Raw genomic sequence first — 25,322 nt, forward strand, 5'->3', positions numbered from 1 at the left:
AGAAACAAGAACTAATGCCGAGAACTCCTCATACGGGTTGCGCGAGGGAGGCGCTACTGCGCGCCATTGTCGGCCTGGTCCTCTCCCTCAGCCGGCTTCTCGGCGCTCTCGCATTCAGAGGCCTCCTAGGCCTCCTGCGGAGCGGCCGTCTTGGGGACTGACTTGGACGAGCCAAAGAGGCCGCCGTCGTTGCTGCCGGCCAGCTTCCTAGACGAAGCCTGAGCAAACAGCGATTTCGGCTTGGCTCTGCAGAGGTCTGTCAGCATACGATCGAAGCCAACGGTACGGAAGCGGTGCAGATGATCAACTTACTTTCCAACCTGCTTGTTGCGGTAAGCATTCAGCTTGGCGGTACAGGGGCTCATGATGTTGTCCGAGGGTGAAATGTAGGTCTTGGTCCTGTCGGCGAGAAAATTGTTAGTACGTGGCTACGTTGGTGTTGTCACTGGCGCCGACTCCAAGACTGCACTCACTTCTCCTCCTCCATCTTGGACGCCAGAACCTGCCGGTGGTACTCCATGCTCTTGACGCCGGGCTTCTCAACCTCGTGAGTCTTGTCGTTGACCGACATGCTGGTGTTAACGTCCTTGTCGGATAGTGGTGTGCCGGACATCTTGTGTGTATGTTTCACGGGGGTTTTTTTTTCACAGTTGTCTTTCAAAGTGGACGTTTTCTGTTGCGTTGCAGTCGTTGCGCGCAAGTTGGTAGTGCCTGAATGTGTATGAATGCGATGCGATCAAGCGTTTTTAAGCGTTGGTTGATTTGTTTGCAAGTATATAATTGTGTGGTCGCGTGAATGGTTCAAGATTGGGATGTAGTTCTAGATCGAGAAGGCCTGTCCGTCCAATGCGTAAGAAGATCGGGGGAATTTAAACATTCATGGAGCCAGCCAAGGACGGGAAGCGACAAGCGGGAGCAAGAAAAAAAACACAAAGTAAACATTTCGCACGTTAAAAAAACACAAGTTGGCTGATTGGCACGGCAACGGTGGGCGGGCCGCCCCACAACAGAGAGACAAAAACGGTTGCTGGAATGCGCCAGCTTCGCTGACATGCACAAACACAGACTCCACACGAGCCCGGCAAAAAGCCATCAACCTCAAACGGCTGAACCTGCAGGGAAAACCCACGGGGGGTCCCTGCAATGTGAATGTTACCGCAAAACAAATATACCGAAAAGCAAGACCTTCTCGAACATCCCTGGTGAGACGACATCTATTCGTCATCTGCTTTTGTTTATAGAAACATGTGCCGAACCCCCGTGTCCAGCCAGGATCCTAGCTGAGTGAGTCACTTTTGTCTTCTGGATCCACGTAGGCAAGGGCCAAAGGCAAAACCGGTTGGCATGGTGAATGAGTGAGAGTGTGCAAGAGTTCACGGGCCTGGATTCACGCGTGCAGCCAAGTGCTTCGGAGGAGACGTGACACACTTACACCACAGTACGTTTTTGACTGCAGCTTCAGTCAAAGCACGTTTCCACCTGTTATCGCCACATCTTCAGGAACACTTTGTTATTGTTTCCAGATCCATTCTTCATATCCTTCTATCTGAAAGAAAGGGGTATATTTGATGCCAAAACGCCTTCTATCCTAACCCAATGCAGTTCCTTTTGCCGCCTCATTCCTTGTAGTCTGCCCCCCTTTGTGACATTAGAATATAGACAACTGCCACTCATCGCAGCATAACCTAAACTCCAACAAGAAACAACCCACAGACGAGGGACAGCTCTATGCAAACTCCAACAGGCTCAAAGCGTAGCCTGTTTCCCCAATCTTCCAGGACCCAAAACAGTAGGGGCCAATCAAAACCGAGAAGCCAAATACCCGCTGATACAAGACACCGTCCTTCCGCAATCCCACCTACATGACAACGCACTCCCGCTCCGGCTCGCCACCCACGCTTTTGCGGTACATATGATGATGATGCTTTCCCCTTCCTTTATCCTTGCTATCCTTCCGCCCGCTGCAACTTTCCTTGCATGTCCCGTCTGCCGCCTGCTGTTGCTGGGTTGGCTGCATCTCGAGGTGTTGTGACGAGGGTAGCTGGTCCTCGTATGCTTCTTGCTCGCCGGACGGCACCACTGACATCTCACGAAGGGGCTCTTTGCTGGTGCGCAACATCAATCCGCCCAGCCTTGACATGGTAAGGCTCATGCGTCCCTCGCCCGCCTGGCTGGCCGGTCGGCTGCCTCGCCTTTCCCCATGCTCCTTGGGGTCCCTTTCCCTTTCCCGCTCTCGGTCCTTGTCCCTGTCTTTCGGTTTGAACATTGCCGCTGCCTTGGCCAGTCGTCCTTCGGAGGGTGTAACGGCCGGTGACTGTTGCTGCGGGGGTTGCGAGGCGTCGCTGGCTAAGATCCCGGATGCGTCTGAGAAGGGCATGCTGCCGCGCCGAGATGTGCTAAGCTTGAGATAAGTATCTCCAAAAGCGCTGCTGTTCCCGAGGGATTCAATGTCCATACTCGGCCGAGGCGGTCGATCGAGGTCCGTATAGAACCCTATGCTGGGTCCAGTCGTCGAAGTTGCCGTCGTGGTCGTATCGAAATACCCACTCGTCCGTCTAGAATTATCGGGTCGTTCACTGTCAGAGGTCGGCGAGTACGATGATGCAGTCGTCGCCGCAAAGTTGACAGTCGAATCGTTGTAAGAAGGTGGCATCACCGCTCCTTTAACTTGGTCGTCCATCACCACCGTCGTCTGCCCTGTCGTCGCCGACGAGTAATCCACCATGGGTACAATCTGGTAGAACAGAAGGTAGGGCATCTCGTCCTTGAGCGACTGTTTGATGTCGTCCACATATGTGACTCTTTCATCCAACAGGTCGTCAAATTTGACCCATTGCGCATCTTCGTAGTCTGGTGGAGGATCTGCATCGTGTCGCCGGTTGTCCGTCAGAAGCTTGGGTGCCACCCTGGAAAACGCAACGTAATGTCCGCTATGTAATGAGTCGCCGCGATGGCACACGACCGACTGCAGCACCAGCTTGAACTCTGCGCTGAGGCCACTAGATTCCTCAACGGTAGCATCATTGACCAACATAAAGTGCGGCAGCCTCATGCTATCGGGGATGTCGATGAATGTATTTTGTCTGCGAGGCTGACCTGTTTCTGTCATCATGTACCTCTTTAGACAGATGCCCACCACGGGGCGGTTGTTGAGGTGCTTTGCGACGTCGGTATCATTGAGTGGCTCGTCCTTACCGGCAGAGTGCCAGGCTGTCGAGCGGTCAGTATCTTTCTAACATATATCACGCAGGTGCACTTACGTATCAACTTGAAGAACTGCCACGCCGGTATTGTCACTGCCTTTACAACAGTTGACCCCTGTCTCTTGACCTTTTGTAATAATGTTGAAGCATCCGCATCCGTAGGGTTTCCCTGAGCATCCAGCACAACACGTTGTATTATGCTGGTGGAACGTAGCCGAGCAGAGGGCCGCGTCACGGGCCGCTCTGTGGTTGGCGTCGCTGATGAGGACCCTCCCGCGTCCTCTAGGTTAGACCAGCGCCGCTGCAATGGTGTGATCTCGCCGAGCTTGTCTTCGTCTTGTTGACCTCCATCATCCTCGTCGTGGTCTGTCACGAGCCTAATCGTATTGTGTGGACCTAGTGTGTTGCCCCTTTTAGGGGTTGGCATATCGACGGGACTTTCCGTCCGGCAGCTGGACTCTTCCTCCCACTTGACATCGAAGCCTTTCTTGTCATCTGGCCTGTCCCGCAGAACGTCGACACGAGTGTTGAAATATTCCTCCAAGCAGTCTTCTAGCTTCACCCCTTTGCCTTCGGGGTCAGCCGGGACTGCGAGATTCAATAGCCTCTCAAACACGACCTTGTGATCATCTGCGTCGCCTTTGCCCTGGTGGAACAGATCAACCTGTAAGGTCAGTAATGGCAGTTGTAATGTTTCCGTAATGAATGCAAACGCCTCCGATGTGTCTTGTTGCTCGAGAAGCTTCGCATCCGCCCAGCCGCATGCAGCCAGTGCATCCTGTACATCTTCGACCTGTAGTGCAACGTCAGTACCCGGTCAGCCTCAACTCGGCAAGGCGTGCACATACCATCTCCGCCCGTATCAGCTTCCCGCTCCGTAAAAGATTCACCCAGAGTCTCAGGAGCACCGCCAGCTTCTGTTGTGCTTCGTTGGGATACTCGCGTCGAGTGAGCATGCATTCGAAAGCCTCCATCTTGGCAAACATGGCAAACAGTAGCGAATCCAGGTAGCACGTAACTGCCCCTCGATTCTCGGCGCCAAGCATCGCGACGTCCGGGTCGTACGACCGTATCGTACCATCGACAGCCTCGCATTGAAACCTGAGGAGCTCCTTGGCTGCAGCGACGTTGCCGGAGGCGTAGTTGGACGCGAGCGCATTGCGAACTTGGTCCAGCGTGACCTCTATGCTCTCCTCTTCAACCCAGTTCATAAGCTCCTCCATCTGGAATCAGTCAGCACTGTGACGTGGATCGAGAACAAGACTGGCCGCAATCTCTGTGGAGCCCTTCGAGTAGGCCTACCTTTACATGTTCCTTCTCCTCCTCCTCCTCCTTTGCCTTGGCAGAATTGTTTCCTGAACGATCCCTATTAAACATGGACAAGAGGGTATCGGCGGCGGAGGAACGAGACTAATACAGAAAGGGCGTCAGCCTCTGGCTAATCATGGGGAGCAATTTTCCCTACTGCAGACCAGATATACCTTGTACCCAGGCTCCGTCGACTTGCTTCGTCTATGCGCGCCTCCATGGCGATCCCTGTCACGTAGGGTCAGGAAGCGCTTCGGTATTGTAGTCTTCATCATTGTGAGAGTTGGTGCCGCTGAAAGCCAAAGGTCGATAAATGCTCGATTCGAAATCGTTCAACAATAGTCCACCACTCGTAAACAGGCTTGGAGCACCTCTGGGCGCACCCAGCGGCGACTGAGCAAGTACGCAATGAAGCGCCAAAAGAAGGCACACAAAGGAGCCCAGTGTATGTAATTTCTGGTCTTTCGAATTCGTCGCCGCGATCCTCGGCGCTTGTTCCTTTTGCTTGCCTGGTAGCAAGCAATGTCGACTAGCTCAAGGCTTGTGGAGGAAGCCAATGAGCCCGGATTGGGGGTTCGATAGGCCGCGGCGGCCGCCGTCAAGGAGACCGGTCAATCATATGCAGGGACTTGTGGGTTTGTCTTTGTTCTAAATCGTGTTATGTTAGCCCGGCAAAGAGGGTGACGTCGTGGCAAGCAGGCAACCAAAGTACCTAGGTTGCTCACGTTAAAAAGGTTGCGGGACGTGGCGAGTTGCGCGTCAATCAAAAGCGGTTGGAGGGAGCGAGACGAACAAACAGCCGCATGACAAAGTAGGAAGTAGGCAGCAAGCGATCGAACAATGACGAAACTAGGTACCTTGTATGGATGGAGATATTATGGTTGAGGACGAAGCTAATCGGGTTTCTGGTTTTACTTCAGGCAGTACAGTTAAGGTACAGCGTAGCGGGGTTGGTTAGTTCGGTGATTTAATGACCACCTCGGTGTGCTTACAAGGTTGTCTGTTAGTGGTGGGCTGATTGGGTACCTACTCCACAGTGGAGGCACATGGCTTGGCGTTCGGGTGAGCCTGGCGTCATTTGGTTAGGGATCAGTTGTGCTGGTTTCAACCACATGCAAATTATGGTTGAGACCATGCAAATCTGACACTTGTCGTGTGTTCTACCGTATACTGCAGAAACCCAGAGGTACCTTGCGTATCTTTACCAGCACACACCATTCCCATATTTTCCAAGTTTGCTTTCCAACGCATCTCTTTTGGTTGAATGTCTATGTGCATTCATCCGATACTTGCAAGCCGTAATCGCAAGGCCACAGCAGAGCGTTTTGCTCTCTGGAAATGATCTAGCAGTAGTTTAGTGTTCACTTAGAAATAAACAAATGGAATGAAAGGAGGATTCGTAGTGATGCATGTAATATGCCGGAATGAAGGCGATCGCGCCTCATCCGAAGTCGCAGATCGTGCCCTCTGGTTACTACTACAGTAGAAGTATGATTTCCCCTCTGATTGGGTTTCGTATACAGATTGGACGGACTACCGCGGCTAACTTCCTAATGAGCACTCAATGTCTAGACCATCTGTATTTTCGTTTAGCCTCCTCACCGATCAGGTCATCGACTCTGTGTTTGGTATACCCACCCGATATTTGCCTAGGGGGGATGTTTCAAAGATTGGTAACAACATATTGGCTTCGTTCTAAGCCGGGAAATGAGCCACAATGTGCAAAGTCTAGGATGCGTTGTAGTCGAGATTGCTTTTCTTTACAAATGAATCGACTTGCCAATATTTACAAGTCAGCCTCCGTCGGCTTTTGGACGGCTCAAATAACAGTCTGTCTTCTCGTGGACCATCACTAAGGTTTCTCAGCCTCACGATGCAGACCATCTTCAGCTTTGTCCGATTCGCCGATGGCCGTAATATTTATAATACATGCACTCGAGATCCGAGCCTGCAGGAGCCCGATCAAGAGGAAGCAACTTGGCTCGTGATACGAGCGTTGCCCAGTTGACTGCGGTTGGACTCTTGTCCAAGGAAAGAAAAAAAAACATGTCTATCGGTCGTGAAGAAGATATGCAGATGACAAATACCGCCGATTTTGTTTCGCTGTTCCCAGCAACCGCGCCTCGAGACTTCCGACAATAATAAGACAACAGAGGTACAGAGGTGATAAAAAGACAATAACATGAAAGATCGAGACGCTTTTATGGTTGCGGTAGCATGTCCCAAATAGCGAGATCATTAGATTACGGTAAAGTTGGTGACGTTGGATTTCGGCTGGCGAGTGGAGTCGAAGAGCGGCCGGAATACAATCTCTTGATTGTACAGGCTCCGGCGATCCTAGTTCGTGTCGTTATCGGCAACATGGATCGACTAGAAAGGAATGTTGGGTGACGGTGCCGCAGCTCCCAAAGCCTCTTGGCGCTCCTGCAGCTCCTCGCCGCCAGACTCGAGCGAGACGCCCAGCCCAAGCTTTGCGGCGCCCTGTTTATATAGATGTTAGCATTTCGTCTCTTCCAGCACAGCTTGATGCGAGCGACTACTTACGGTAGGGTGGTCGACCTCGGCAGCGATGGTCATCATGATTGCTGGTGCAATGCGCTTCTCAGCAAGGCAGGTCATCTTGCCCTTAGTGTCAACCTGCATGCGGAGTGTGGACATGCGGAAGTCGTATTTGACAGCGGCAGTGGTAACACCCTCCGCCTGAATCGAAGGGCCACCCATCATCATACCGCCGGCCGGGTCGCCAGGAGCTAGAGAAAGAGTCATCTCGATGCCGGCCTGGACCTTCTCGGAAATCTTCCTCCAAAACGTCGTGCTGAGAGCACCAGCGCCGGCCAGCTGGCCCGTGGCAATCCAGTCGTCGGACTTGTATTTGGCAACGTAGGACATAACGGTGTCTGGGGGCTGTGAGAGAGCGGCGCGCTGCCAGACACCCTCCATTCCGAGCGCAAGCTTCTTGGTGACCGACTGCATGTAGCTGCCCATGAAGATTCCGGTGAGTCCACCCTCCAAGAATGAAGGGTTCAAAGCCTTGATCGAGGTGGTGAAGTCGCTGCCGGTATACTCGCTCTCGAGATGAGCCATGTCCTGGCTTCCGGTGCCAAGCGAAAATTGCGTCTTGCTAACGAGGGCATCTGACCACCGCCAGTTGAAGCGCGCGTTGACCTGCATGTCGTTGTCGACGCTGCCCTGCATAAAGACCTGTAGAGGAGATGTGATCAGCATCCAGTCGCGTGGCACGACGCGCACTTCTCAACTACAACGTACCTTGCTAGAGCCATACATGGCAGCAAAAGTATAAGGGGGCATGCGCTCGCCAACGGCAAAGTTATGTGACACTTGGAAAAGAGGGTTCAAGTTGAAAGCCCTTGTGAAATCTCCTCGCAGGCCGCTGAAGGCATAGTTGTTTGTGAAGACATCGCGCTGCACCTCCTTTGCCAGATTCTCGACCGTGCCCGGGTTCGTCAGCCCCAGCTTTGCGCGTCGCTCGTGGAATGAAGAGTAGAGATCAGCCACACTGGCTGTCAACGGGTTGTTCCGCATCATGTCTAATGTTGCCGAGGCCATTTTGACTGTGATATGGATGAATGTTTGTGCAGAGGCACTATGGAGGTCCCTAGAGGATGGCGACTGAGAATCTACGCCAATCAATCCAAGCGCAAGCCGTCTGGAACCGCGATCAATATGGCGAGTTCGAGACTGTTAATGGTGACAAGGTGAATGAAGTATCGTGAATGGAGTCGGAGCTGGAGATGAAGCTTGCAACAAGCTAGATGTTCAAAAAATTTCATTTACCATGACCCTGGTAGCCCCATCCTTGTCAACCAGGCGCTGACGCTGGTGAAAGCATCAATCAGTGCAGGGGCGGAAAAACTTGGGCGGGTCGCACACTTCAACCAATCGGCTGCTCTGATTCCTTCAAAAATCTTCAGACGAAGCCGGAGTCGGAAGCTACCACACACACCGGGCGTGTAATCTTGGCTTGCTTGGGTAGTCTAGTCCCACCATGAGATCACAGGTCACACCCAGCAAAGAAGCTTTTGTGTAATCTAGCGCTGCTGGAATTTCTTGACTGCCCCGGCTGCATGGCTCTCAGTTGAAGTACTTGACGGTTACACTTTGTCCTAATTTGTACCCTGGAGCGGCTCGGATACTTCCCCGTCGCTTTGGGTCGAAGTTAGGCAAAAGGTGTCGTCGAACCCCAAAGATCAAGGTGGCATACGGTAGTCTCGCAATCGTGTGGGGTTGGCCAGATAAGAATAAGAGGCTTTCTGCGATTTAGCACCAAGGCAATAGCAAAGACAACAACGTCAACTCTTGTTCAGACACACTTGCCTTGCACTGCGCTGCAAGTGATCACAAGCCACGATTGTCTGCCAGATCATTGCCCAGGTCTAGACCAGGATATTGATACAAGTACTAGCTTCCTCGCCCCTGGCTTGCCCGGCACATTTTAATCTTGGGATTTATTCCGTACACAGCTCGTCAGCTCCAGGCCAGCAAGCTTAGCACTCTCACCAGGTATCGACTAGCGGTCTGCATCCTTCATCGACGTTGATTCGAGTGAATGATCCCAACAATTTTACTCTGCCCGGGTCATTATTTACCTCTTCACGTCGACTGTCCACCCTTGGCCGACCCGGCGACAAAGTACCGGCCCAGCAACCTTTTACGCCCAAATCCTACCTTTCTATATAGCCAAGGTACTCTGGGCAGTGCGCAGGTGGTTGGTTTTAAGTACTACCGTGTTATATGCCCATAACCCCTGCTGCCAAGTTTCTTCGCCTCTGCCAGAATCTGTGAGGCTTTTGATCAACCCACCATGGATACACTTCTGTAAGTAATTACTTGCAATATATTTGCCAAACACCTCCGCTTGGTCTCGACCTTTGCTCCGAATCTATACGGAGCCTCACCCCACATCTCCGGCACGGCGTCCGATTCTACTATAGGTGACGGCATCGTTACTCAAGCAAGGATTATTTGTCAAATTGTATCGTCTTACCATACCAGCTTTGCTTGCTGTAGCGAAAATGCCCGTCACCTCATCTCGTCCTGAGATGGCAGATATTGTCATCAATCCCGGCTACGACTCCGAGGTTCATGAAGCTGACAAGATTGATGAAAGCACTGCCGAGATCGCGGCCAATGCGCCTAGATACCGTCGCAGGAGTTCAACCTTCATAGACGCCATTCACGATGTGTCCGAAACTCAAGAAAATCTGGCTCCGGCGCAGCTCTACAGCACCATGTCCGGAAGGCTTTTTCATTCTGGTCGTATCGCCATAGTCATGGTTGGGCTTCCGGCTCGTGGCAAGACGTAAGACTAAGCCCTGTTGATCTCGCTTGCCGTGTCTGCCATTGTTGCTAACCGAGTTCTAGACACATTTGCGTCTCCATGGCGCGGTACCTCTCCTGGTAAATAGCCTAACCTCGCAGTTCACATGCACCAAAGCTAATGTTTTAGGCTTGGCGTCAAATCACGCATCTTTCACCTAGGTGACTACCGCCGTGCCACTGTTGGGCCTGGCGGCTCCGTCCCGGAAGACTACTTCTTTCCCAATGCTAGCCCCAAGTCAGTCATTCTCCGCCAGAAAATTTTGAAAAAGTGTCGTGAGGACATTTATGCCTGGTTGAACCATGAGAATGGCCAAGTCGCCATCTACGACGCCGTCAACCCGACCTCAAGCGGCCGAAGATCGCTGGCAAAGGAGTTTGCCAAACACGATGTGCAAGTGAGTTTGCCTTTGATTAATAGTATGAACAGCTCTAACGCGAATGCAGACATTGTTCCTGGAGTCATACGTAGACGATGAGGCAATCTTGACGGAGAATGCACGCAACGTCAAGATATCTTCGCCCGATGTAAGTGTTATCCAGGTTCAACGCCATCGGCATGCGCTAATATGTCCAAGTTCGCGGGAATGGACCCTGATGAAGCGGCCAGGTCGTACCTGAGGCGCATTGAGATGAAAATACCCGTCTTCGAGCCCATGCAGGAGGAGGAACTCAACTACATCCGCATGATCAACGCAGGCCGGAAATTCTTCTACAACAACGTCTCGTTCAACTACCTATCTCATCGTATAGTTTACTACCTCACGAACCTGCACATCAAATCGCGAACCACCTTCTTTGTCCGTGCCGGTATGGGCGTTGGCGAGGAGGATTCGTCCAAGAACGATTCCCCGCTATCAGAAGAGGGTCGTTCGTACGCTCAAAAGATGACTGACGCTCTTGTCAAACATCGTGAGCAGGAACACGCGGAGAGGCTCGCTGCTCAAGGGGACAGCCCTGCAGACAAGCCTCTAAAGCCCCTGACGATCTGGACATCCACCAGGCTACGAACCATACAGACGGCACAGTTCCTGGAAGAAAAAGGGTACAAGGTTCGCCAGCGGTCACAGATGAGGCAGATTAACCCGGGAGTCTGCGAAAAGATGTCGCCACGCGCCTTGAAGATGATGTATCCAGACGAGGTTGCCAAGCATGAGCAGGATCCGTACCACCACCGATATCCGCGGGCAGAGGTAAGACTCCCGGCACACCCGGAAACAATTGGCGTGGATCAAGGCTGACATGATGTTGCACCCAGTCTTACCACGATCTAGCGGTTCGCCTGGAGCCCATCATTCTGGAGCTGGAGCGCGAGCAGAACGATCTCCTGATCATTGCGCACGAGTCGGTCCTCAGGGTCCTGTACGCCTACCTGATGCACTGCAGCGCAATGGACATCCCGACGCTTAAGTTTCCGAGGGATGAGATCATTGAGATCATACCAGCCGCGTACCAGAATGAGGCGAAGCGCATCCACATCCCTGGTTTGGATCCGAGGATAGTTCCGGGAACGCCGGACCTGGTCAGGATGAGCGACAGCGGCGTAGGAACTCCTTCTGCTGGCCTCCCCGTGTCGCCGTTACCGGAGGCGGCGATGTCGGATGAACAGATGACCCACGATACTCAACCGCTTATCGTGCTGGGACCGCCGCCCACCTCGTCGCCGGTGCCCATGGAAACCTCGCGAGTTGCGTCGCCTGGACAGCGGCCCACGGAGAGGGTGATTAGCCCGGCTGCGGATGAGGTCAAGGATAGAGTTGGGGATGAGGATTAGTCATGGGTATGTTTGGTTTCGGGGTGGCATGGTATAACGATGACTTCCGTAGATATTTTATGGCAGTAATACTTGGTTGGTGAATTCTGGGGCCCCTTTGATGATAGACATTGTTGGCGACATAGCCAAGGTAGATTGTCATTGTTAGATTGCCTTGCAGATCTTGGTTCGCTATGCATGGTCCAAAATCAAATGTCCCAACTGGTCACTGTGTAAATCACACGCGCCTGCGCTGTGCTCATGTAAGCCATGTAAGCCTCGCCGTTCTGACGCAGGTTTTAATTTGCCCGAACATATTCGTGATTCGGGGCCGAAAAACTGTTTTGCATTGGTTTTGACCTCATGACCTCACGGGGGCGGGCAGCAAAGATTGCAGCCCCTGAAGCTCTGCCTGGTCTGGCTCGGCCTGGCCCAATGGGTGACGATAGCCTGAATCAGCCCGCACCCTGGCTCCATCCATTTCCAGTGGATTCCCTCCACACCGGCATTAGACTGCACCAGATCAGACCCCTCACGTCAGAGTTACGGCTTGTTATGGTCCGGTTAGGCCCCGACCGACCCGCCACCCAACTCAGATCCATTTGCGAACCTCTCTGGGCATCGACCCTTGAAGCCAATTCTCTTTCGTCTCCTGCATTGACTCAATAGCTTACAATCCTATTAGAACGAACGTATTGTTTGTCTTGAAATCAATATAGACTTTTCACGGCTACGCCTCATCCACTTCGAGAGGGGGTTTTATTTTATTTTTATTTATTTATTCTATTTTAATACGCTCATTGTCGTTCTGCTCAACGGATACGGCTAGTTCCATCTCGTCGCACCACCTCCATCTGGAACCTTGTGCCTGCACGTACAGAAACAGAAACGTTCCTGCCTTGCATCTTCGAGAAACAATCCAACACCTCAGCAATCTTCGCACCCGGACTTGCCTGATTCGACTCGACCTCAAAAACCACAGCAGAAACTCAGGACCGATTTGCCGATCTTGTCAGAAATCATACAATTTTTTTCCCCACGCATCCGAGCGAAGCAATCTTCAGATAAAGGCCGAGCCCAACCTCATACTTAGGCCACGGTAAAACGACGATCCCCAAGATTGCACCGGCGTACCCTGCGAACCACAGGACTTCCCTCACCTGACGTCTGCTTTAGCCAGCAATGGCGTCGTCTCGGTCGACAGCCCCCGGGGCCGCCGGAGCCAAGCAGCGTCTTGCATCCGAGTTCGCCTCGCTGCTAAAGGAGCCGTGGGTTCACTTCCATGACCCGGACATGATTGCAGCCAACCTCTTCCACTGGAAATTCGGACTGGTGGTCACGAACCCGGACTCGGACTTTTACGAGGGCTACTTCAAGGTACGTGAGAGATGATATTCGCCACCGCTACTTCTTCGCTCATCATTGCTGACATTCATCCACCAGGTCGACATGTCCTTCCCCACAGACTACCCATACTCTCCACCTCAGTTCAAGTTTGCGACATCGACTGGCATCTTCCACCCAAATGTCTATCCAGATGGACGGACGTGCATATCAATCCTGCATCGACCGGGAGAGGACCTGATGTCTGGCGAGATGGCTTCTGAGCGATGGTCGCCGCTACAGGGCGTAGAGTCGGTGCTGCGCTCGGTCCTCCTTCTGCTCGACGACCCGGAGATTGGATCACCAGCCAACGTAGACGCATCGGTTACATATCGTGACGACCGGGCCAGGTACAAGCAACGGGCGCGCGAAGCGGTGGCACGGAGCCACAAGGATAAGCCTGAGGATTTTGTCATGCCCGAGAGCCTCGAGGTCGCCAAGCCGCCACCCAAGGCCGACTACGACGAGGACTTCTTCCAGCCGAGCGACGAGGGTGAGTTTGACTTTGGCGGTAGCGACACTGACGACGAGGGGGACATGGAGTTTGAGGAAGAGGATGAGGATGACGAGGATGTCAAGATGGACACGGAGGAGAAGGCTGAGAGGCGGCAAAAGAAGGCTGAAGACAGCGATGATGGGGCTTTGTGAGGCGACATCGGGCTGTCTGACTGTATCTTTTGAAGACTGGGTCTGGACTATGACTGGTCGATAAATGGAAGGGCTATTTCTTTTCCGTTGCTCTGGCGTTTTGGCTGTTTACTTGATGCCTACTACTTTATTCCTATGACGTTTATTTGATTTTCTACGGTTTGTCTCGTTTGTGGCATGGCGTCGAGGAGGCGTTCTGGCTGGCAGATGATGGCGACGGTGGAGTTCCAGGGAAGATCATTGCTATTGCGGTGCTGAATCTTTCGTAAGGGAGTTCTAGTTGTTCCTTGCGGTTTCAGCAATAGACATATGCAGCGGTTTCTATGCAACCTTGATTCGACTTTCAAACTGCTGGAGATAGCTTCAGATTTACTGAAAGCCTTGGTATCATGTTTTTATTCGACATTATAGCAAGTGATGGGACCCACCGTCTTCTTCCGAGATTCATTTGTGGTCAAGCTTGTTGTTCATGGAGAGCACAAAAGGGGCAAGACCCTGGCTAGCTCTAATTCTCGTCCACCCAAGAACAAAGCGACCTGATTTATGATGCTTGTCCACCCTCCCTAACTTTCCACCTTCTTGCTATGGGATATATTTCTCATTTGCGGCCATGTCTTTCGTACTGCCTGGACAAATGATCTGCCCTTAGTGTCTCCCCTTTGTCCTGTACTGCGTACTTTTTGGCATACGCCATCCATTTGTGTTCTGAATTGTCCTTTCTGGTTTCGAGTCATGCTCTTTTTCGCTCTTAGGCTATCGTTTCATTTCGGGCTATTTCCTCTCTCATCTTTGACCTTCTTCACATCTCAAAATTAATGTAAGCTCCTAAGTTGAAATTAATAATATGTCCATTCATAGTGGGTCTCTTTTTTGGTTGTTTGTTAATACAAATATTCCCTGCTTGGGGAAGATAAAATGACATATTACTGAAGAACAGCGGAGGTAAGAAGCTATTTCAGTGGTACTCTTTAGCCTCATGGTTTCTGCTATGTTTACTGCCAGAAGATAAATGTTCCGCATTGAGCATAAGTACCTACCCCAGGCAGTAGGCAGCTAGGTACCTTGGATGATTGTTGTAAATCATATGCCAGGCCACTAGCCATAATCGCAAAACTTTTTGATGTTCTGTTTTAGTTTGACTCACTTTCTCATGAGCTCCCCTTCCCTGAGCAAGAAGTTACTGATTTGAAAGCTCGACTTGTCGAACCAGATTGAGCCTATACGGCCAATTCAGAACACAGCAAGGTGATAGTTGGTGAGGCATGGATCTACGCGAAGACCTTTTGCTGTGAATCACGTCCAAGGTTAAAGGTAATCGCGGCAATCGCCATCGTGTGGGATAGTGGAACCGTCCCCTGCTCAGACCCATGTCACTGTGCTAATTATTGCGCCGCCCTTGTGATGCTGCCCCACTGCCGCCGTTTCTGCCACACGCAGCTCAGTGACATCAACCGCTTCACCATCAATATCTTGGACCATCTCGTGCTTTCAAGGCTAATCGATGCGACGCGGACGCGCGGCCGTGGACCAACCTCACCCAAACATTCACCTTTTGCATTCTTCACTAATAGCTTCAAGTTATTTCGGAACGAAAAGTGCATCTTATCAACCACGTGCGAAAGAAACACACTCAGCAGGCTTGCCGAAAGCAAAAGCCCACTCCCGACCGCAGCCGTCGCCCAGACCACCCCTGTCATCTCTAAGCCAGCTCGACGCTGTTGATCATACCAGCCAATCCCAGACATCCCAGCGCTGCACCTGGATCTCTCGAGAGCAGGAACACCTTTAGCAGGCCTGTTGCACACCCGCGATGCGAACATGGCCGAAGAGGAAAACCTGCAGACCGTCTGTGACTTTACCGGCAGCTCGGACACGGAGCTTATGCGCCGTGCCTTGAGGGTGCGTCGAAAGCTCCCAGTTCTCGACGCAGACGTCACATCCTCATGAAGTCACCCACTCCCGGGAAACTGACCTTCGTTGTGCTTCTACCAGGCTAAGAACAACGATGTGCAAGCCGTCATCAGCGAATACTTTGAGAGCACGGAAAAGGTGAGTTTGATTGTCACGTTTTCTCCCTTGCAAAGAGTCTCACTGATAATGATCAACCTGCATATTTCAGTTCGTCGACCGATACTCGTATTCCGAGGCACCATTCCAGGCCGACCGCAATGGCTCCTACAACCAAGATGGCAACTTTATGGCCCCGACATTCATGATACAAGGCCCAGACGATGGGGGTGCGGTACTTCATGGCGTGCCACCCAGTGTTCCGCCGTCGCGGCCGCCATCCCGATCAGACAACAGGTCTCCTATGAGCAGGATGATGAACTGGGCGTCAGAAAACGCAGGTAGGTCTTTCTGGCTCTACAATGGCGCTTAGAGTCGAACAGAGCTAAAAATTTCCCGTTTGACAGGCGCACCCACCACTCGAGCACAAGAGGATGCCGACTACCAACGTGCCCTGGCAGAGTCCAGGGCATCATCCGGTTTGGAAGCCGCGCCACAGGAGAGCGGGGTGGTGGGTTCAAACGGGCAGGATGTCTACCAGCCTTTCTTCGGACCGGCCGTGCGGGACAATTACGAGCAGTCGCAGTGGGCTATGGTCCCCGTCGCACAGGAAAAGCCAGATCCCCTACCAGCAGAGCGAAAGAGGAACCAAGGAATTCCCCCGTTTCTCAGGTGTCGCAGGACGGGATCTCCGAGCGAGCAGCACCGACTTGGCGCCCTGTTGACAATATTACATCAGATACCAGCAGCGCGCAACTTTTTTCTCGAGCTTGAGGCCAACACGGGAACTTATGGAATCAACAACCAGTGGTGGAAGGGCGAGGCAATCCCGCCTCCTCCACGAGAGGACCAACAGGAGGCCATTCCCGACGACGGAGGCTGGCATGAATATAAGTCGGAAGGCCCCCCGGCGGGTCTGGTGGAGGAGTTGCACCGCTTGATGGCATTCCTCGACATAACGGATCGCAGCTACGGACAGGCCGATGTGCTAGCAGACCTTGTCCGGGCCTCGACTTACCAGAGCAACAGTGCCGTGGAGTTGAAGCTGTTTGAAATAATGCAGGAATCTATCAACATTCCTAGCCGTGTCGTCAGAAACGTGTTTTGGAGCATAGAGACGTATCGATTCGCGGTGCCGGTCCAGGAACACGTCTGCGACGAGGCATTTACTTTCGGTATCATTGATCTTAACCTATCGAGTGCCGCCTACGCCAAGATGGAGAGTCTTTACGACGCCTGGGACGAGCTATTGTGGATCGATGCTCATAGTACTGAGAACGAAGAATCTCTCCGAACGGCTGCCGTTACCAAACCTGGAGACGTGTTGGCCATGAACTTTAGCGGCGAGGGCGAACTGTCACCATCAAGACCTGTCGACATACCGGCCGTTTTCTACGTCGATCGATATTTGGCGGAGAACGTCGAAGGACACTCGATGGAGCAACAGCTGCGGATCAGGCAACAGAGGCGGGTACTGGCAGAGCTTGAGGAGCGGGAGAGGTTGGAGACGCAGTGGTGGAACCCCAGGGACATGACCTGGAAGGACAGGATAGCGCTCAGCGAGAAGGTGGTTGAAGACCGGGTCGAGAAGGAGAAGTCTTTAAAGTTCAAGGTGCTCCGCCGAAGGTGGTTTGAGTGTGTCGACACGCCTGACTATTTTCATTTTATCCCAGGTTGGATGGATGACAAGCTCGCCTTCTCCGATGCAGAGAGGGCAAAGCTCAAGCAGTGGCAGCGGGACCGACAGTTCCACGAGGCAGTTATTGCAGATATCAAGAACAAGAAACAGGGTGAGAAGAATGACACGTTCATGGCGCGTACGCTGCTGACACATGGGTTCAGAATACGCAAGGATTCGGAGCGAGGCAAATGCCGAGATCAAACGCTGGACCCAGAGATTCAGTGTCCCCTGCCCCGAGGACAACTGGAACCCGGTGCATACGTATCACCTCCGCGGAGTCGCGACATCGCCCAACACGATGTATTTGGCACAGCGTGCGGAGCCGGATCTTATCGAGATGGAGGGCAACCCGACACCGACAGATCAATGGTGGAAGTTGTCATATGTCGCCGAGGACCGGGAGAATCCGCTCAAGATCGCAGTAAGTTGTTCATTCTAGTCGGCAAAAGATTTGACGTGGAAGCAGGTTCTGATTTCAAGCACGATAGACCTCGTCGATTGATGAGGCACGCAAGGCGGCCTACACGGAAAGCACACGGCCGATTTTGGTTTACGCCAACGACTCGGCCTTGGAAACGATGCCCAAGCAGTTGTCAGAGGCATTGCGAACGTTTGTCAAGTTTGACAATAGAGTGTTTAAGCAGGAGCTGATCGAGCAGACGCCGGACGCAGTGATGAGGTCACCGCCTGCGCTGCCAGCGAGGAGCAACACGCCTTTACAACAACAGCCGCCGCCGTCTCTGGTGTCTTTCTCGACAGAATCAGTTCCGGGAACCAACAGCAGAGCTATTCAAACCAGCAGCGCAGAAGTGTTTCCGGGCCGCACCGACGGAGCTGGCGACCAGCCCGCGGTTGAAATGACAGAGGTCAGGATGGTGGAACAGCTGGACCAGCGGGAGTCAAATTAGTCGCTGTTCCTGGAGGTCGCGTTCCTTGCTGGGGATGCGTTTCGGGAGAATCCGCACTGGGGCAAATGATGCACTGATAACAGGCAGGACTGACCGCAATGGCGGGTGGGATGAATGGCTCTGGTTTACGTCTCAAGTTGAACCAAGACTCGGACAAAGAAGAAATGATTTCCGGGTCCCCCATAACGGGGGAACAACCTACCATCAAAAAGGATGATGTAAAGAGGTTATGGGTGATGATGAACGCAAAAAAAGAAACAAAAAAAAAGCAAGTCTCAAAGGGACAAGGGAGGTTTAGATATCATTTGCGGGAGTTATGAATAGCGTCATGGCGTAATGACAGCGTTGGTATATGACGGAGATGGCATGTTGAATCTTGGTCCCATACGAGTGGGCGATTTGAGTGACGGAAAGCCCATTAGTTTGGGCACTGTGTTTCTCACTGTCCCCGCAGCACACATCGTCATGGTGTGTTGCTTCTGTCAAATGCGACCAAGGAAAGCATCGAATTGTCCATCCAACCATTTGTTGAAATACTAACAAGAAAACCCCCCCNNCCCCCCCCCAGATATGACTGAAAAGCGCGCGCTGGTTACTGGCGCCACCGGGCTCCTCGGACGTGAGGTTGTCAGGGCATTCCAACTCAAGCAGGGCTGGGCCGTGACGGGGACGGCCTTTTCTCGCGCTGATGGCGTGTCCACGCTGAAGGCTGACCTGGCTAATGAGGCCGAAGTTGAGAAAGTGCTTGATCAGGTCAAGTGCGTTGCCTCATATTCACATGCCTGATGCCGTTTTGCCACGCAAAAAGACTAATCCAGAAGTGACTACCTCAAGGCCTCATGTGGTTGTGCATTGTAAGTGCAAGCATCCGCGCTTCGAGGTAAAGATCAGTAACTAAACCAACCCCATCTCAGGCGCCGCCAACAGATTCCCCGACAAGGTGGACCAGGACCCAGAGGGCACGAGACGTCTCAACGTTGCCGCGACGGCGTCGCTGGCTCGTCTCTGCGCGGCCAGGGACGTGGTGCTCATCTACATCTCCACCGACTATGTCTTCTCTGGCCGGCCCGGTGAGGCTCCGTACGCGGCCGGAGCGGCGACGGGTCCCACCAACCTGTACGGCCAGACCAAACTCGATGGCGAAAAGGCCGTTCTCGAGGAGATGGCGGCCAAGGGGCGTGGTGTGGTCTTGAGGGTGCCGGTGCTGTACGGACACGCCGAGACCCCCGGGGAGAGCGCGGTCAACGTCCTCATGGACGTGGTCTGGAAGGCCCAGGAATCCGAGACCAAGATCAAGATGGACCACTGGGCTATTAGGTACCCAACCAATACCGAGGATGTCGGGCGGGTCTGTGCTGGTATGTTGGGGGTCCCTTATTTTTGTTTTTGTTCATCCCTTTGCTCGGGCCCTGTTCCCCGGTTCCGGATGACGGGAATGCGGGGCTGTGTACTGGACTGGATTTCAGGAAGCAAGGGAGGCTGACAATGGTTTCCGCGCCCGCTTACTACAAGACGTCGCGGAGAAATACGTCGACGCCCAAGACGCAAAGTCGCTGCCGACGGTGCTTCAGTTCTCGAGCGAGGACAAGCTCACCAAATACGAGATTTGCCAGGTGTTTGGGGAGATCATGGGTCTCGGCATCGAGGGGATCGAGGCAAACACGCAGGGCAACGATCCTAACGCGTCGGTCCAGAGGCCTTATGACTGCCATCTCAGCACAAAGGAGCTCAAGGATCTGGGTATTGACGTGTCGACTCAGGACTTTCGCGACTGGTGGAGGCGCGAGGTGAGGGCCTTTAGAAAGTGAGCTGTAAGGGGCCGGTTGAGCCTTGTAGGGCCTGGAAGTGGTCGAGGTAGAGGATGGTATTTTTGCCACGTCGAAATGCCACCTCGAGATATGTCGCCGCAAATCAATACTTTGGACCAGCATTCTATGCAGATCGAGGTTCCAGACAAAACCGACGCGGAGTGCAATGGCTTCTCTTTTGAGGTGAAGTGTACCAGTATGGTACGGTGCGGTACGATATGGTATCCCTAAGTTTAACCCTTCCAGAGGGGGGCTGATGATTTTCTTGGCCGGACACCAGAGCAAAATCTAGGTCTAGAATTAGGCGGAGATTTGTTTCCAGGTGCTGAACAGGTGGCGTGCCTAGCTCGTCGAATGGCTTTCTTTAATCCATGCCAAGCAAGTCGGTAATATCTCCAGGTTTACGAACAAGACTCGTCATTATTCTTTGGATGTTGCTGCCCTTTCTAATGAACCCTGGAAATAATTACGACTGCTTAATACTGACAATATGTTCATTTAGTCTAGAACACAGGTTGATAATAGCTTGACTTTGACATCGTACGAGCCCAAGGTGGCCGGTATCGCTTACAACTCACAGCCGAAAAGCAATACCATTCCAGTCTGTGGAAGGGAATTTTTTGATTGCCACCATGCGCGCCGCCGGCAGTCCGCCAGATACCCGGAATGCGCTTGTTGTCAGACACGAGGGAGCGCGTTGAGAATCTGGTCCGTTGGCATTTTGGGCTTGGGGGTGGCCACGAGCATGATGATCTTTTTTTTTTCTTTTTCTTTTTCTTTGAGATGGGGGCCAGCCTTTTTTTTCCCTCCTCTTTAGCAGGCGGATATTTCACCAATACATTTGTGCCATTTCCCCCGTCGACTCTTTTCTTCCTCTGATTCTTTCATCATCCACGCTCATTTATTTTTGCTTTTTTATTTCCCTCTTTAGGTTATCTTCAAAGGATCATCGCCTTTTCCCCCAAGGCATGACCGTTATACACTCGTTTTTAAATACTCTTTGCATGCAGCGTTGTTTTGTCTGATGGTGGATATACTCTCGCCTCCCTGTTCACAGGTTTATATCCCTTTACCGCCAAAGTCTATTCTTGAAATTAAAGATACAACAGAGACTGGGATATAGTCGCAGTGTCTTTTTAGGTTTGACGCTCCGGGAACTCAAGATCGGCCAGAGCACATCAAAGAGGCCAGATTCCGATATCGACTATCACATCACACAACGCCCTTTTTGCTTTGACTATTCTCTCAGAATGTCAGCCCTCACCCAGACATATACGCTGCATAAACCGCCGGGAGCCATGTCGCGGTACCGCGGCTTGAGGGGCAAGAGCGTGTCGGAAACACGCAGTATGGTCGAGTCCATACTTGGTGGAGATGCTGGCTCAGACAAGGGTACTGGGAGTCCGATCAAGTCAGCCTTTGGGTCTAGGTATCGAAAGAGGGCCAAAACCATCAACGCCAGCGATGTGCCCGAAGCCGCGCCACCACTGCCATCTGCTACCAAAATGATCAACACCCTCAGTGATCCGGCCGCTTCGGTGCAGCCGCTGGGAGACAAAGAGCCCAGTACCCCTCCCAGGAGACTTATGTCTCCGCAGAAGAAATCGTCAACTACAGATTTGGAAACTGCTAGCAGGCTGTCCGAGTCGGAGACGCTGGGCGACATCCACGATCAGTTCCCGGCGGTGCCCACTCCTACTACAGAAATGCCTGTTGCGACAGCCCTCACAGCTGATACTGCAGTCGAGACGGCCAGTATCAAGGGTGACGTTCCCGTCAAGCCGCGGCAGACTCAGGAACGGAAGCTTCTTCAAGAGATCGAGAAGCGACGACTGGAGGAAGAAGAGGAGGCTGCCCTGCATGCGGATAAGGAGGCGCGGCTCAAGGCCGAGACGGATCGCATCTTGGCGGAGCAGAAGCGCAAGGATATCGAACGGAAGCAATCCGAGCTGAGAACCGGGTCGTCACATGGCAGCGAATCCAGCAGCATGCAGTCTTCGCCAATGCAGCCAAAAGCGAGGAGCCCATTGCTTGCCAAGTTCTTCTTCAGGAGGGGGCGGCGGTCCGACGCTGTCACCTTATCACCGACCTCGTCGACCTGTACATCCGTTGCGGGTGATTCCAGCAGGGCTACGAGTTTGGAGCCACAGCTGACGCCGAGGACGTTTCTTGATCCTGGAGCATCGGCCTTTACGTTTCCTCTTCGCCCAGACTCGCCAACGCTGAACAGACATGGGGCAGATAGAGTGAGTACCTTTTTTCTAGATCTTCTGCAGCATGTGCTCACCCATCACGATCGACACCAGCTGACATTCGCACAGTCCGTCCAGGTTCGCTGCAGAGGAGTGCGCCACGACATCAACATCACGCCAGATACCAACGCTGTAGATGTACTCTTTGCGTGTGCCACCGATGCGACCCAACCCTTCAACACTTGCACCAGCGTCGTCGTCGAGTCATACGCGACCTTGGGCCTGGAACGGCGGCTCCGTCGCTACGAGCGCATCGAGGATGTTCTCAACTCTTGGGACCGTGACACGCAACATTACCTACTGGTCGACCCCTCTTCAAATACCTTTGACAGTCACCAGGACCTGGACATGTCATCCGTCCCCGGAAGTGAGGGGCTCATGCCACCACAGGGTTTCGTTCTCCAGATGCACCATTCCCAGCGACCTGGCAAGTGGAGCAAGCGCTTCATCACCCTGCTCGGAAACGGGCAGCTCTTTTCATGTAAGAAGGCGGACTCTGTCCTCATCAGTCAGCAGCAAGTCGGCGGCGGCAGCGCGAGTCCGGCGCTGATGGCGGCTGCGGCCACATCCATGGGCGCCACCATGCTGTGCCACCTCATCAGCTACGACATTTACACGCCGACAGAGACGCAGGCAAAGAAGAACCTCAAGCCACCCAAGCGCTTCTGCTACGCGGTCAAGTCCCAGCAGAAGACGATGGAGGCCTCGGCCGAAACCTTTGTGCACTTTTTCGCCACCGACGACCCGGACGTGGCTCACAGGTTCCATGCCGCCATCCACGGCTGGCGGTCGTGGTACATTGTCAACGGACGCGGAAGCAGGAGTAGCACCGGCGACAGCAAAAATCACAACGACCGGCGGGGGTTCGGCTCGGCGTCGCGGCCCCAGCATCCGGGGCGTGAGGACAGCCTCGCCGCCAACCCGATCCCGCACCCTTCCCCGGATCAGGAGATGCAGCTGCTGCAGCGGCACACGACGGCGACGGGGGCGCCGCAAATCACGGCGGTGCGGCACAAGCCCAAGAAGAGCATCAGCCACGTCAAGGTGGCGGGCGGCCGGCACCGATTGCGGGTCAGCATCGACGAGGCGCCGTACACCATTGGCGACTTCCAGCCACTGCTGGACCTGGGCCGGTTCGACAAGCCGATCGACGACTTTGGCAAGGACTGGGTTTTGAGGGCGAGCGTGATGCCATCTGGGGCGAATGGCGTCGCCAGTTTGACGCAGACCACCGAGGGACCGCAGGAGGATGAGTTTGCAAGCGGACATAAGAAGGTTGCCAAGGGTTGCGTTTCGTCAGATGTCAAGACTACAGTTGAAAAGAATGGGCCACTTCAACAACCAGCGCAACATCCATCACCCAAAATACCTGCAGAGGCACCTCCCTCCACGGTTATGGACGACTCGGGCGACCATGCAGACGCTGACACGACGGAGCAGCACGATCCATCCCACCCCCCGGTCCCGTCCCTCCCCATGTCGGAGACCAAGTCATGGTTCCCATCTGCATCGGCGCACACGGCCGGCCAGAAGGCCAAGGGTGAAGCGCCGCCCAACCGCGCCGCAGCGCTACGGCCGTCGACCTCTGCGGGCGAGAAGAGGTCGTCTTCATATCTACTTCCCAACGAATGTCAGGTTTTCACAACCTATTGGGGATATGGAAACGGCATCTCGGAACGCTCCAGAAGACCCAACATGCCACCCTCGTCGTCGACGTCGGGCAACCGCCAGCGCCGCCCGCCGATGCCGCACCCGCCGCATTCTGGCATCCAGTCGCAGCGCCTGCTCGACGTGCCGATGCGGTACGCTGCGCCTGGCGACGGCAGGCGGCTGGATACCAGCGGCGGCGGCGGCGGCGGCGGCGGCGGCGGCAACGGCAACAACAGGCCGCCGACGAGCGATGGGAGCAGCAGCGGCAGGTCGCAGGGGCCGTTTGGCAGCCGCGGGCGATCAAATACGGTCGGAAACGCGGGCAGGCCGCCGCCCTTGCAGCCGGTGCCGCCGGTGCCGTCGCTCAGGGGCAAGAGCGCGGCCAGGTCGCAGGGGCCGCCTGGCGTCGAGCACTGGGCTAGGGGGGTTGCCAGCGCGGAGCGGGAGAGGGGCGTCGGGCATGGTGGGATCAAGGGGAGGAATGGGATGGCTGGGTGTTAGATGTCGATCTTTTTTTATAGGAGTGCATTCAAGGTTGGAGTTTGGAAATGCATTTTTGATATAGCCGTGGAGCGAGGTCGGGAGTGATCCGGGTCGGTATGGAGTATCGGTTCTTGGTTTGGTTCCATACAGGTCAGTTGGTATGGTTGCCTCTGTAGTCTATTATTTTTTTCCCTTTGTTATTTCCCATTTCTTTCTTTTGTTTACGCCGTCAAGACCTTTCACAAGTTGATTGTTGATCAGGATTATAAAAATAAAATAAAAAAAAAAGTATTGAGTGATGTTTGCCCTGCAATGACTCGCGCCGATACCACTCTGGATTAAGCATAAAATGCTGGCAAATGTTTGATCCGACCGCATCTTTGAGAGGCGGCCACCGCACTCCTGTGCTTGCTTGGGTTCATGGCAGGTTGGCGGCCTTTATTTTGGCGTGGTTTGGGTGTCTATGTACCTGGTAGTTGCAGCTTAAATTGCTTGTTCGGTTGGTCTTGCTTGTGTTGGTCTACATTTTGGTCGGAAACAGACGACAAATGTAATTGCGCACATCTGGGCTCGGATACAAAACCTCAACCCCTACAAACCTGAAGGTGCAAGATAACTGCTTCATTGTGCCTAACAAAAAGGAGGTCGGACGATGGGTTTGGAAGAGCATATACACAGGAGCGTGCCGGCCCTACCTTTTGCCACTCGCAACGTTACCAGAATTGCAGGCAAAGCGTCCAAACAGGCGCAAGGACTTTTGCAAGACATGAATACAGTCCGCATTCGCTTCACTGTGCTTGATCTAATGGATACGTCTGCAAAATGTCCATTTTTATTTTTCCATCAGGAGCCATCGGTACCAGACCGGAGGTATTAATTGGCCATCTGAACGCTTGATTCT

The 25,322-nt window shown here is 53.3% G+C and overlaps 7 protein-coding genes across 7 annotated transcripts; 4 read left to right on the forward strand and 3 right to left on the reverse strand.

Moving 5' to 3' along the window:
- Positions 1-125: 125 nt before the first annotated feature.
- PpBr36_05538 (uncharacterized protein) lies at positions 126-613 on the reverse strand (the record flags this gene model as incomplete). The annotated part of the gene is made up of 3 exons (XM_029892692.1): positions 126-246; positions 313-399; positions 474-613. The coding sequence occupies 3 exons, from the start codon at positions 611-613 to the stop codon at positions 126-128; spliced, it is 348 nt and encodes a 115-aa protein (XP_029749373.1).
- Positions 614-1,858: 1,245 nt separating this feature from the next.
- PpBr36_05539 (uncharacterized protein) lies at positions 1,859-4,786 on the reverse strand (the record flags this gene model as incomplete). The annotated part of the gene is made up of 5 exons (XM_029892693.1): positions 1,859-3,210; positions 3,261-3,996; positions 4,052-4,426; positions 4,506-4,613; positions 4,685-4,786. The coding sequence occupies 5 exons, from the start codon at positions 4,784-4,786 to the stop codon at positions 1,859-1,861; spliced, it is 2,673 nt and encodes an 890-aa protein (XP_029749372.1).
- Positions 4,787-6,881: 2,095 nt separating this feature from the next.
- On the reverse strand, positions 6,882-8,078 carry PpBr36_05540 (uncharacterized protein; the record flags this gene model as incomplete). Its single annotated transcript, XM_029892694.1, has 3 exons — positions 6,882-6,992; positions 7,056-7,712; positions 7,779-8,078. 3 exons carry the CDS (start codon positions 8,076-8,078, stop codon positions 6,882-6,884), a joined length of 1,068 nt encoding a protein of 355 aa, XP_029749945.1.
- A 1,466-nt stretch (positions 8,079-9,544) lies between these two features.
- PpBr36_05541 (uncharacterized protein) lies at positions 9,545-11,622 on the forward strand (the record flags this gene model as incomplete). The annotated part of the gene is made up of 6 exons (XM_029892695.1): positions 9,545-9,831; positions 9,894-9,929; positions 9,979-10,246; positions 10,296-10,376; positions 10,427-11,041; positions 11,107-11,622. The coding sequence occupies 6 exons, from the start codon at positions 9,545-9,547 to the stop codon at positions 11,620-11,622; spliced, it is 1,803 nt and encodes a 600-aa protein (XP_029749946.1).
- A 1,161-nt stretch (positions 11,623-12,783) lies between these two features.
- PpBr36_05542 (uncharacterized protein) lies at positions 12,784-13,632 on the forward strand (the record flags this gene model as incomplete). Its single annotated transcript, XM_029892696.1, has 2 exons — positions 12,784-12,978; positions 13,045-13,632. The coding sequence occupies 2 exons, from the start codon at positions 12,784-12,786 to the stop codon at positions 13,630-13,632; spliced, it is 783 nt and encodes a 260-aa protein (XP_029749947.1).
- A 1,731-nt stretch (positions 13,633-15,363) lies between these two features.
- PpBr36_05543 (uncharacterized protein) lies at positions 15,364-20,036 on the forward strand. The gene is made up of 10 exons (XM_029892697.1): positions 15,364-15,531; positions 15,625-15,681; positions 15,752-15,980; positions 16,047-17,456; positions 17,482-17,741; positions 17,809-18,239; positions 18,772-18,986; positions 19,063-19,082; positions 19,143-19,586; positions 19,741-20,036. Exons 1-6 carry the CDS (start codon positions 15,451-15,453, stop codon positions 18,226-18,228), a joined length of 2,457 nt encoding a protein of 818 aa, XP_029749948.1. The 5' UTR covers positions 15,364-15,450; the 3' UTR covers positions 18,229-18,239; positions 18,772-18,986; positions 19,063-19,082; positions 19,143-19,586; positions 19,741-20,036.
- A 1,250-nt stretch (positions 20,037-21,286) lies between these two features.
- On the forward strand, positions 21,287-24,439 carry PpBr36_05544 (uncharacterized protein; the record flags this gene model as incomplete). Its single annotated transcript, XM_029892698.1, has 2 exons — positions 21,287-22,282; positions 22,358-24,439. The coding sequence occupies 2 exons, from the start codon at positions 21,287-21,289 to the stop codon at positions 24,437-24,439; spliced, it is 3,078 nt and encodes a 1,025-aa protein (XP_029749941.1).
- Between the last annotated feature and the right edge of the window lie 883 nt (positions 24,440-25,322).

This window comes from Pyricularia pennisetigena, chromosome 6, assembly GCF_004337985.1.
Source record: "Pyricularia pennisetigena strain Br36 chromosome 6, whole genome shotgun sequence".
Classification (NCBI taxonomy): domain Eukaryota; kingdom Fungi; phylum Ascomycota; class Sordariomycetes; order Magnaporthales; family Pyriculariaceae; genus Pyricularia; species Pyricularia pennisetigena.

Excerpts from the sequence above, each read along its gene's own strand:
- PpBr36_05543 (XM_029892697.1), top strand. The coding sequence starts at position 15,451 with ATGGCCGAAGAGGAAAACCTGCAGACCGTCTGTGACTTTACCGGCAGC. Across the intron at positions 15,532-15,624 it reads TTATGCGCCGTGCCTTGAGG|GCTAAGAACAACGATGTGCA; the intron begins GTGCGTCGAAAG and ends TGCTTCTACCAG. Across the intron at positions 17,742-17,808 it reads AGAATCCGCTCAAGATCGCA|ACCTCGTCGATTGATGAGGC; the intron begins GTAAGTTGTTCA and ends CAAGCACGATAG.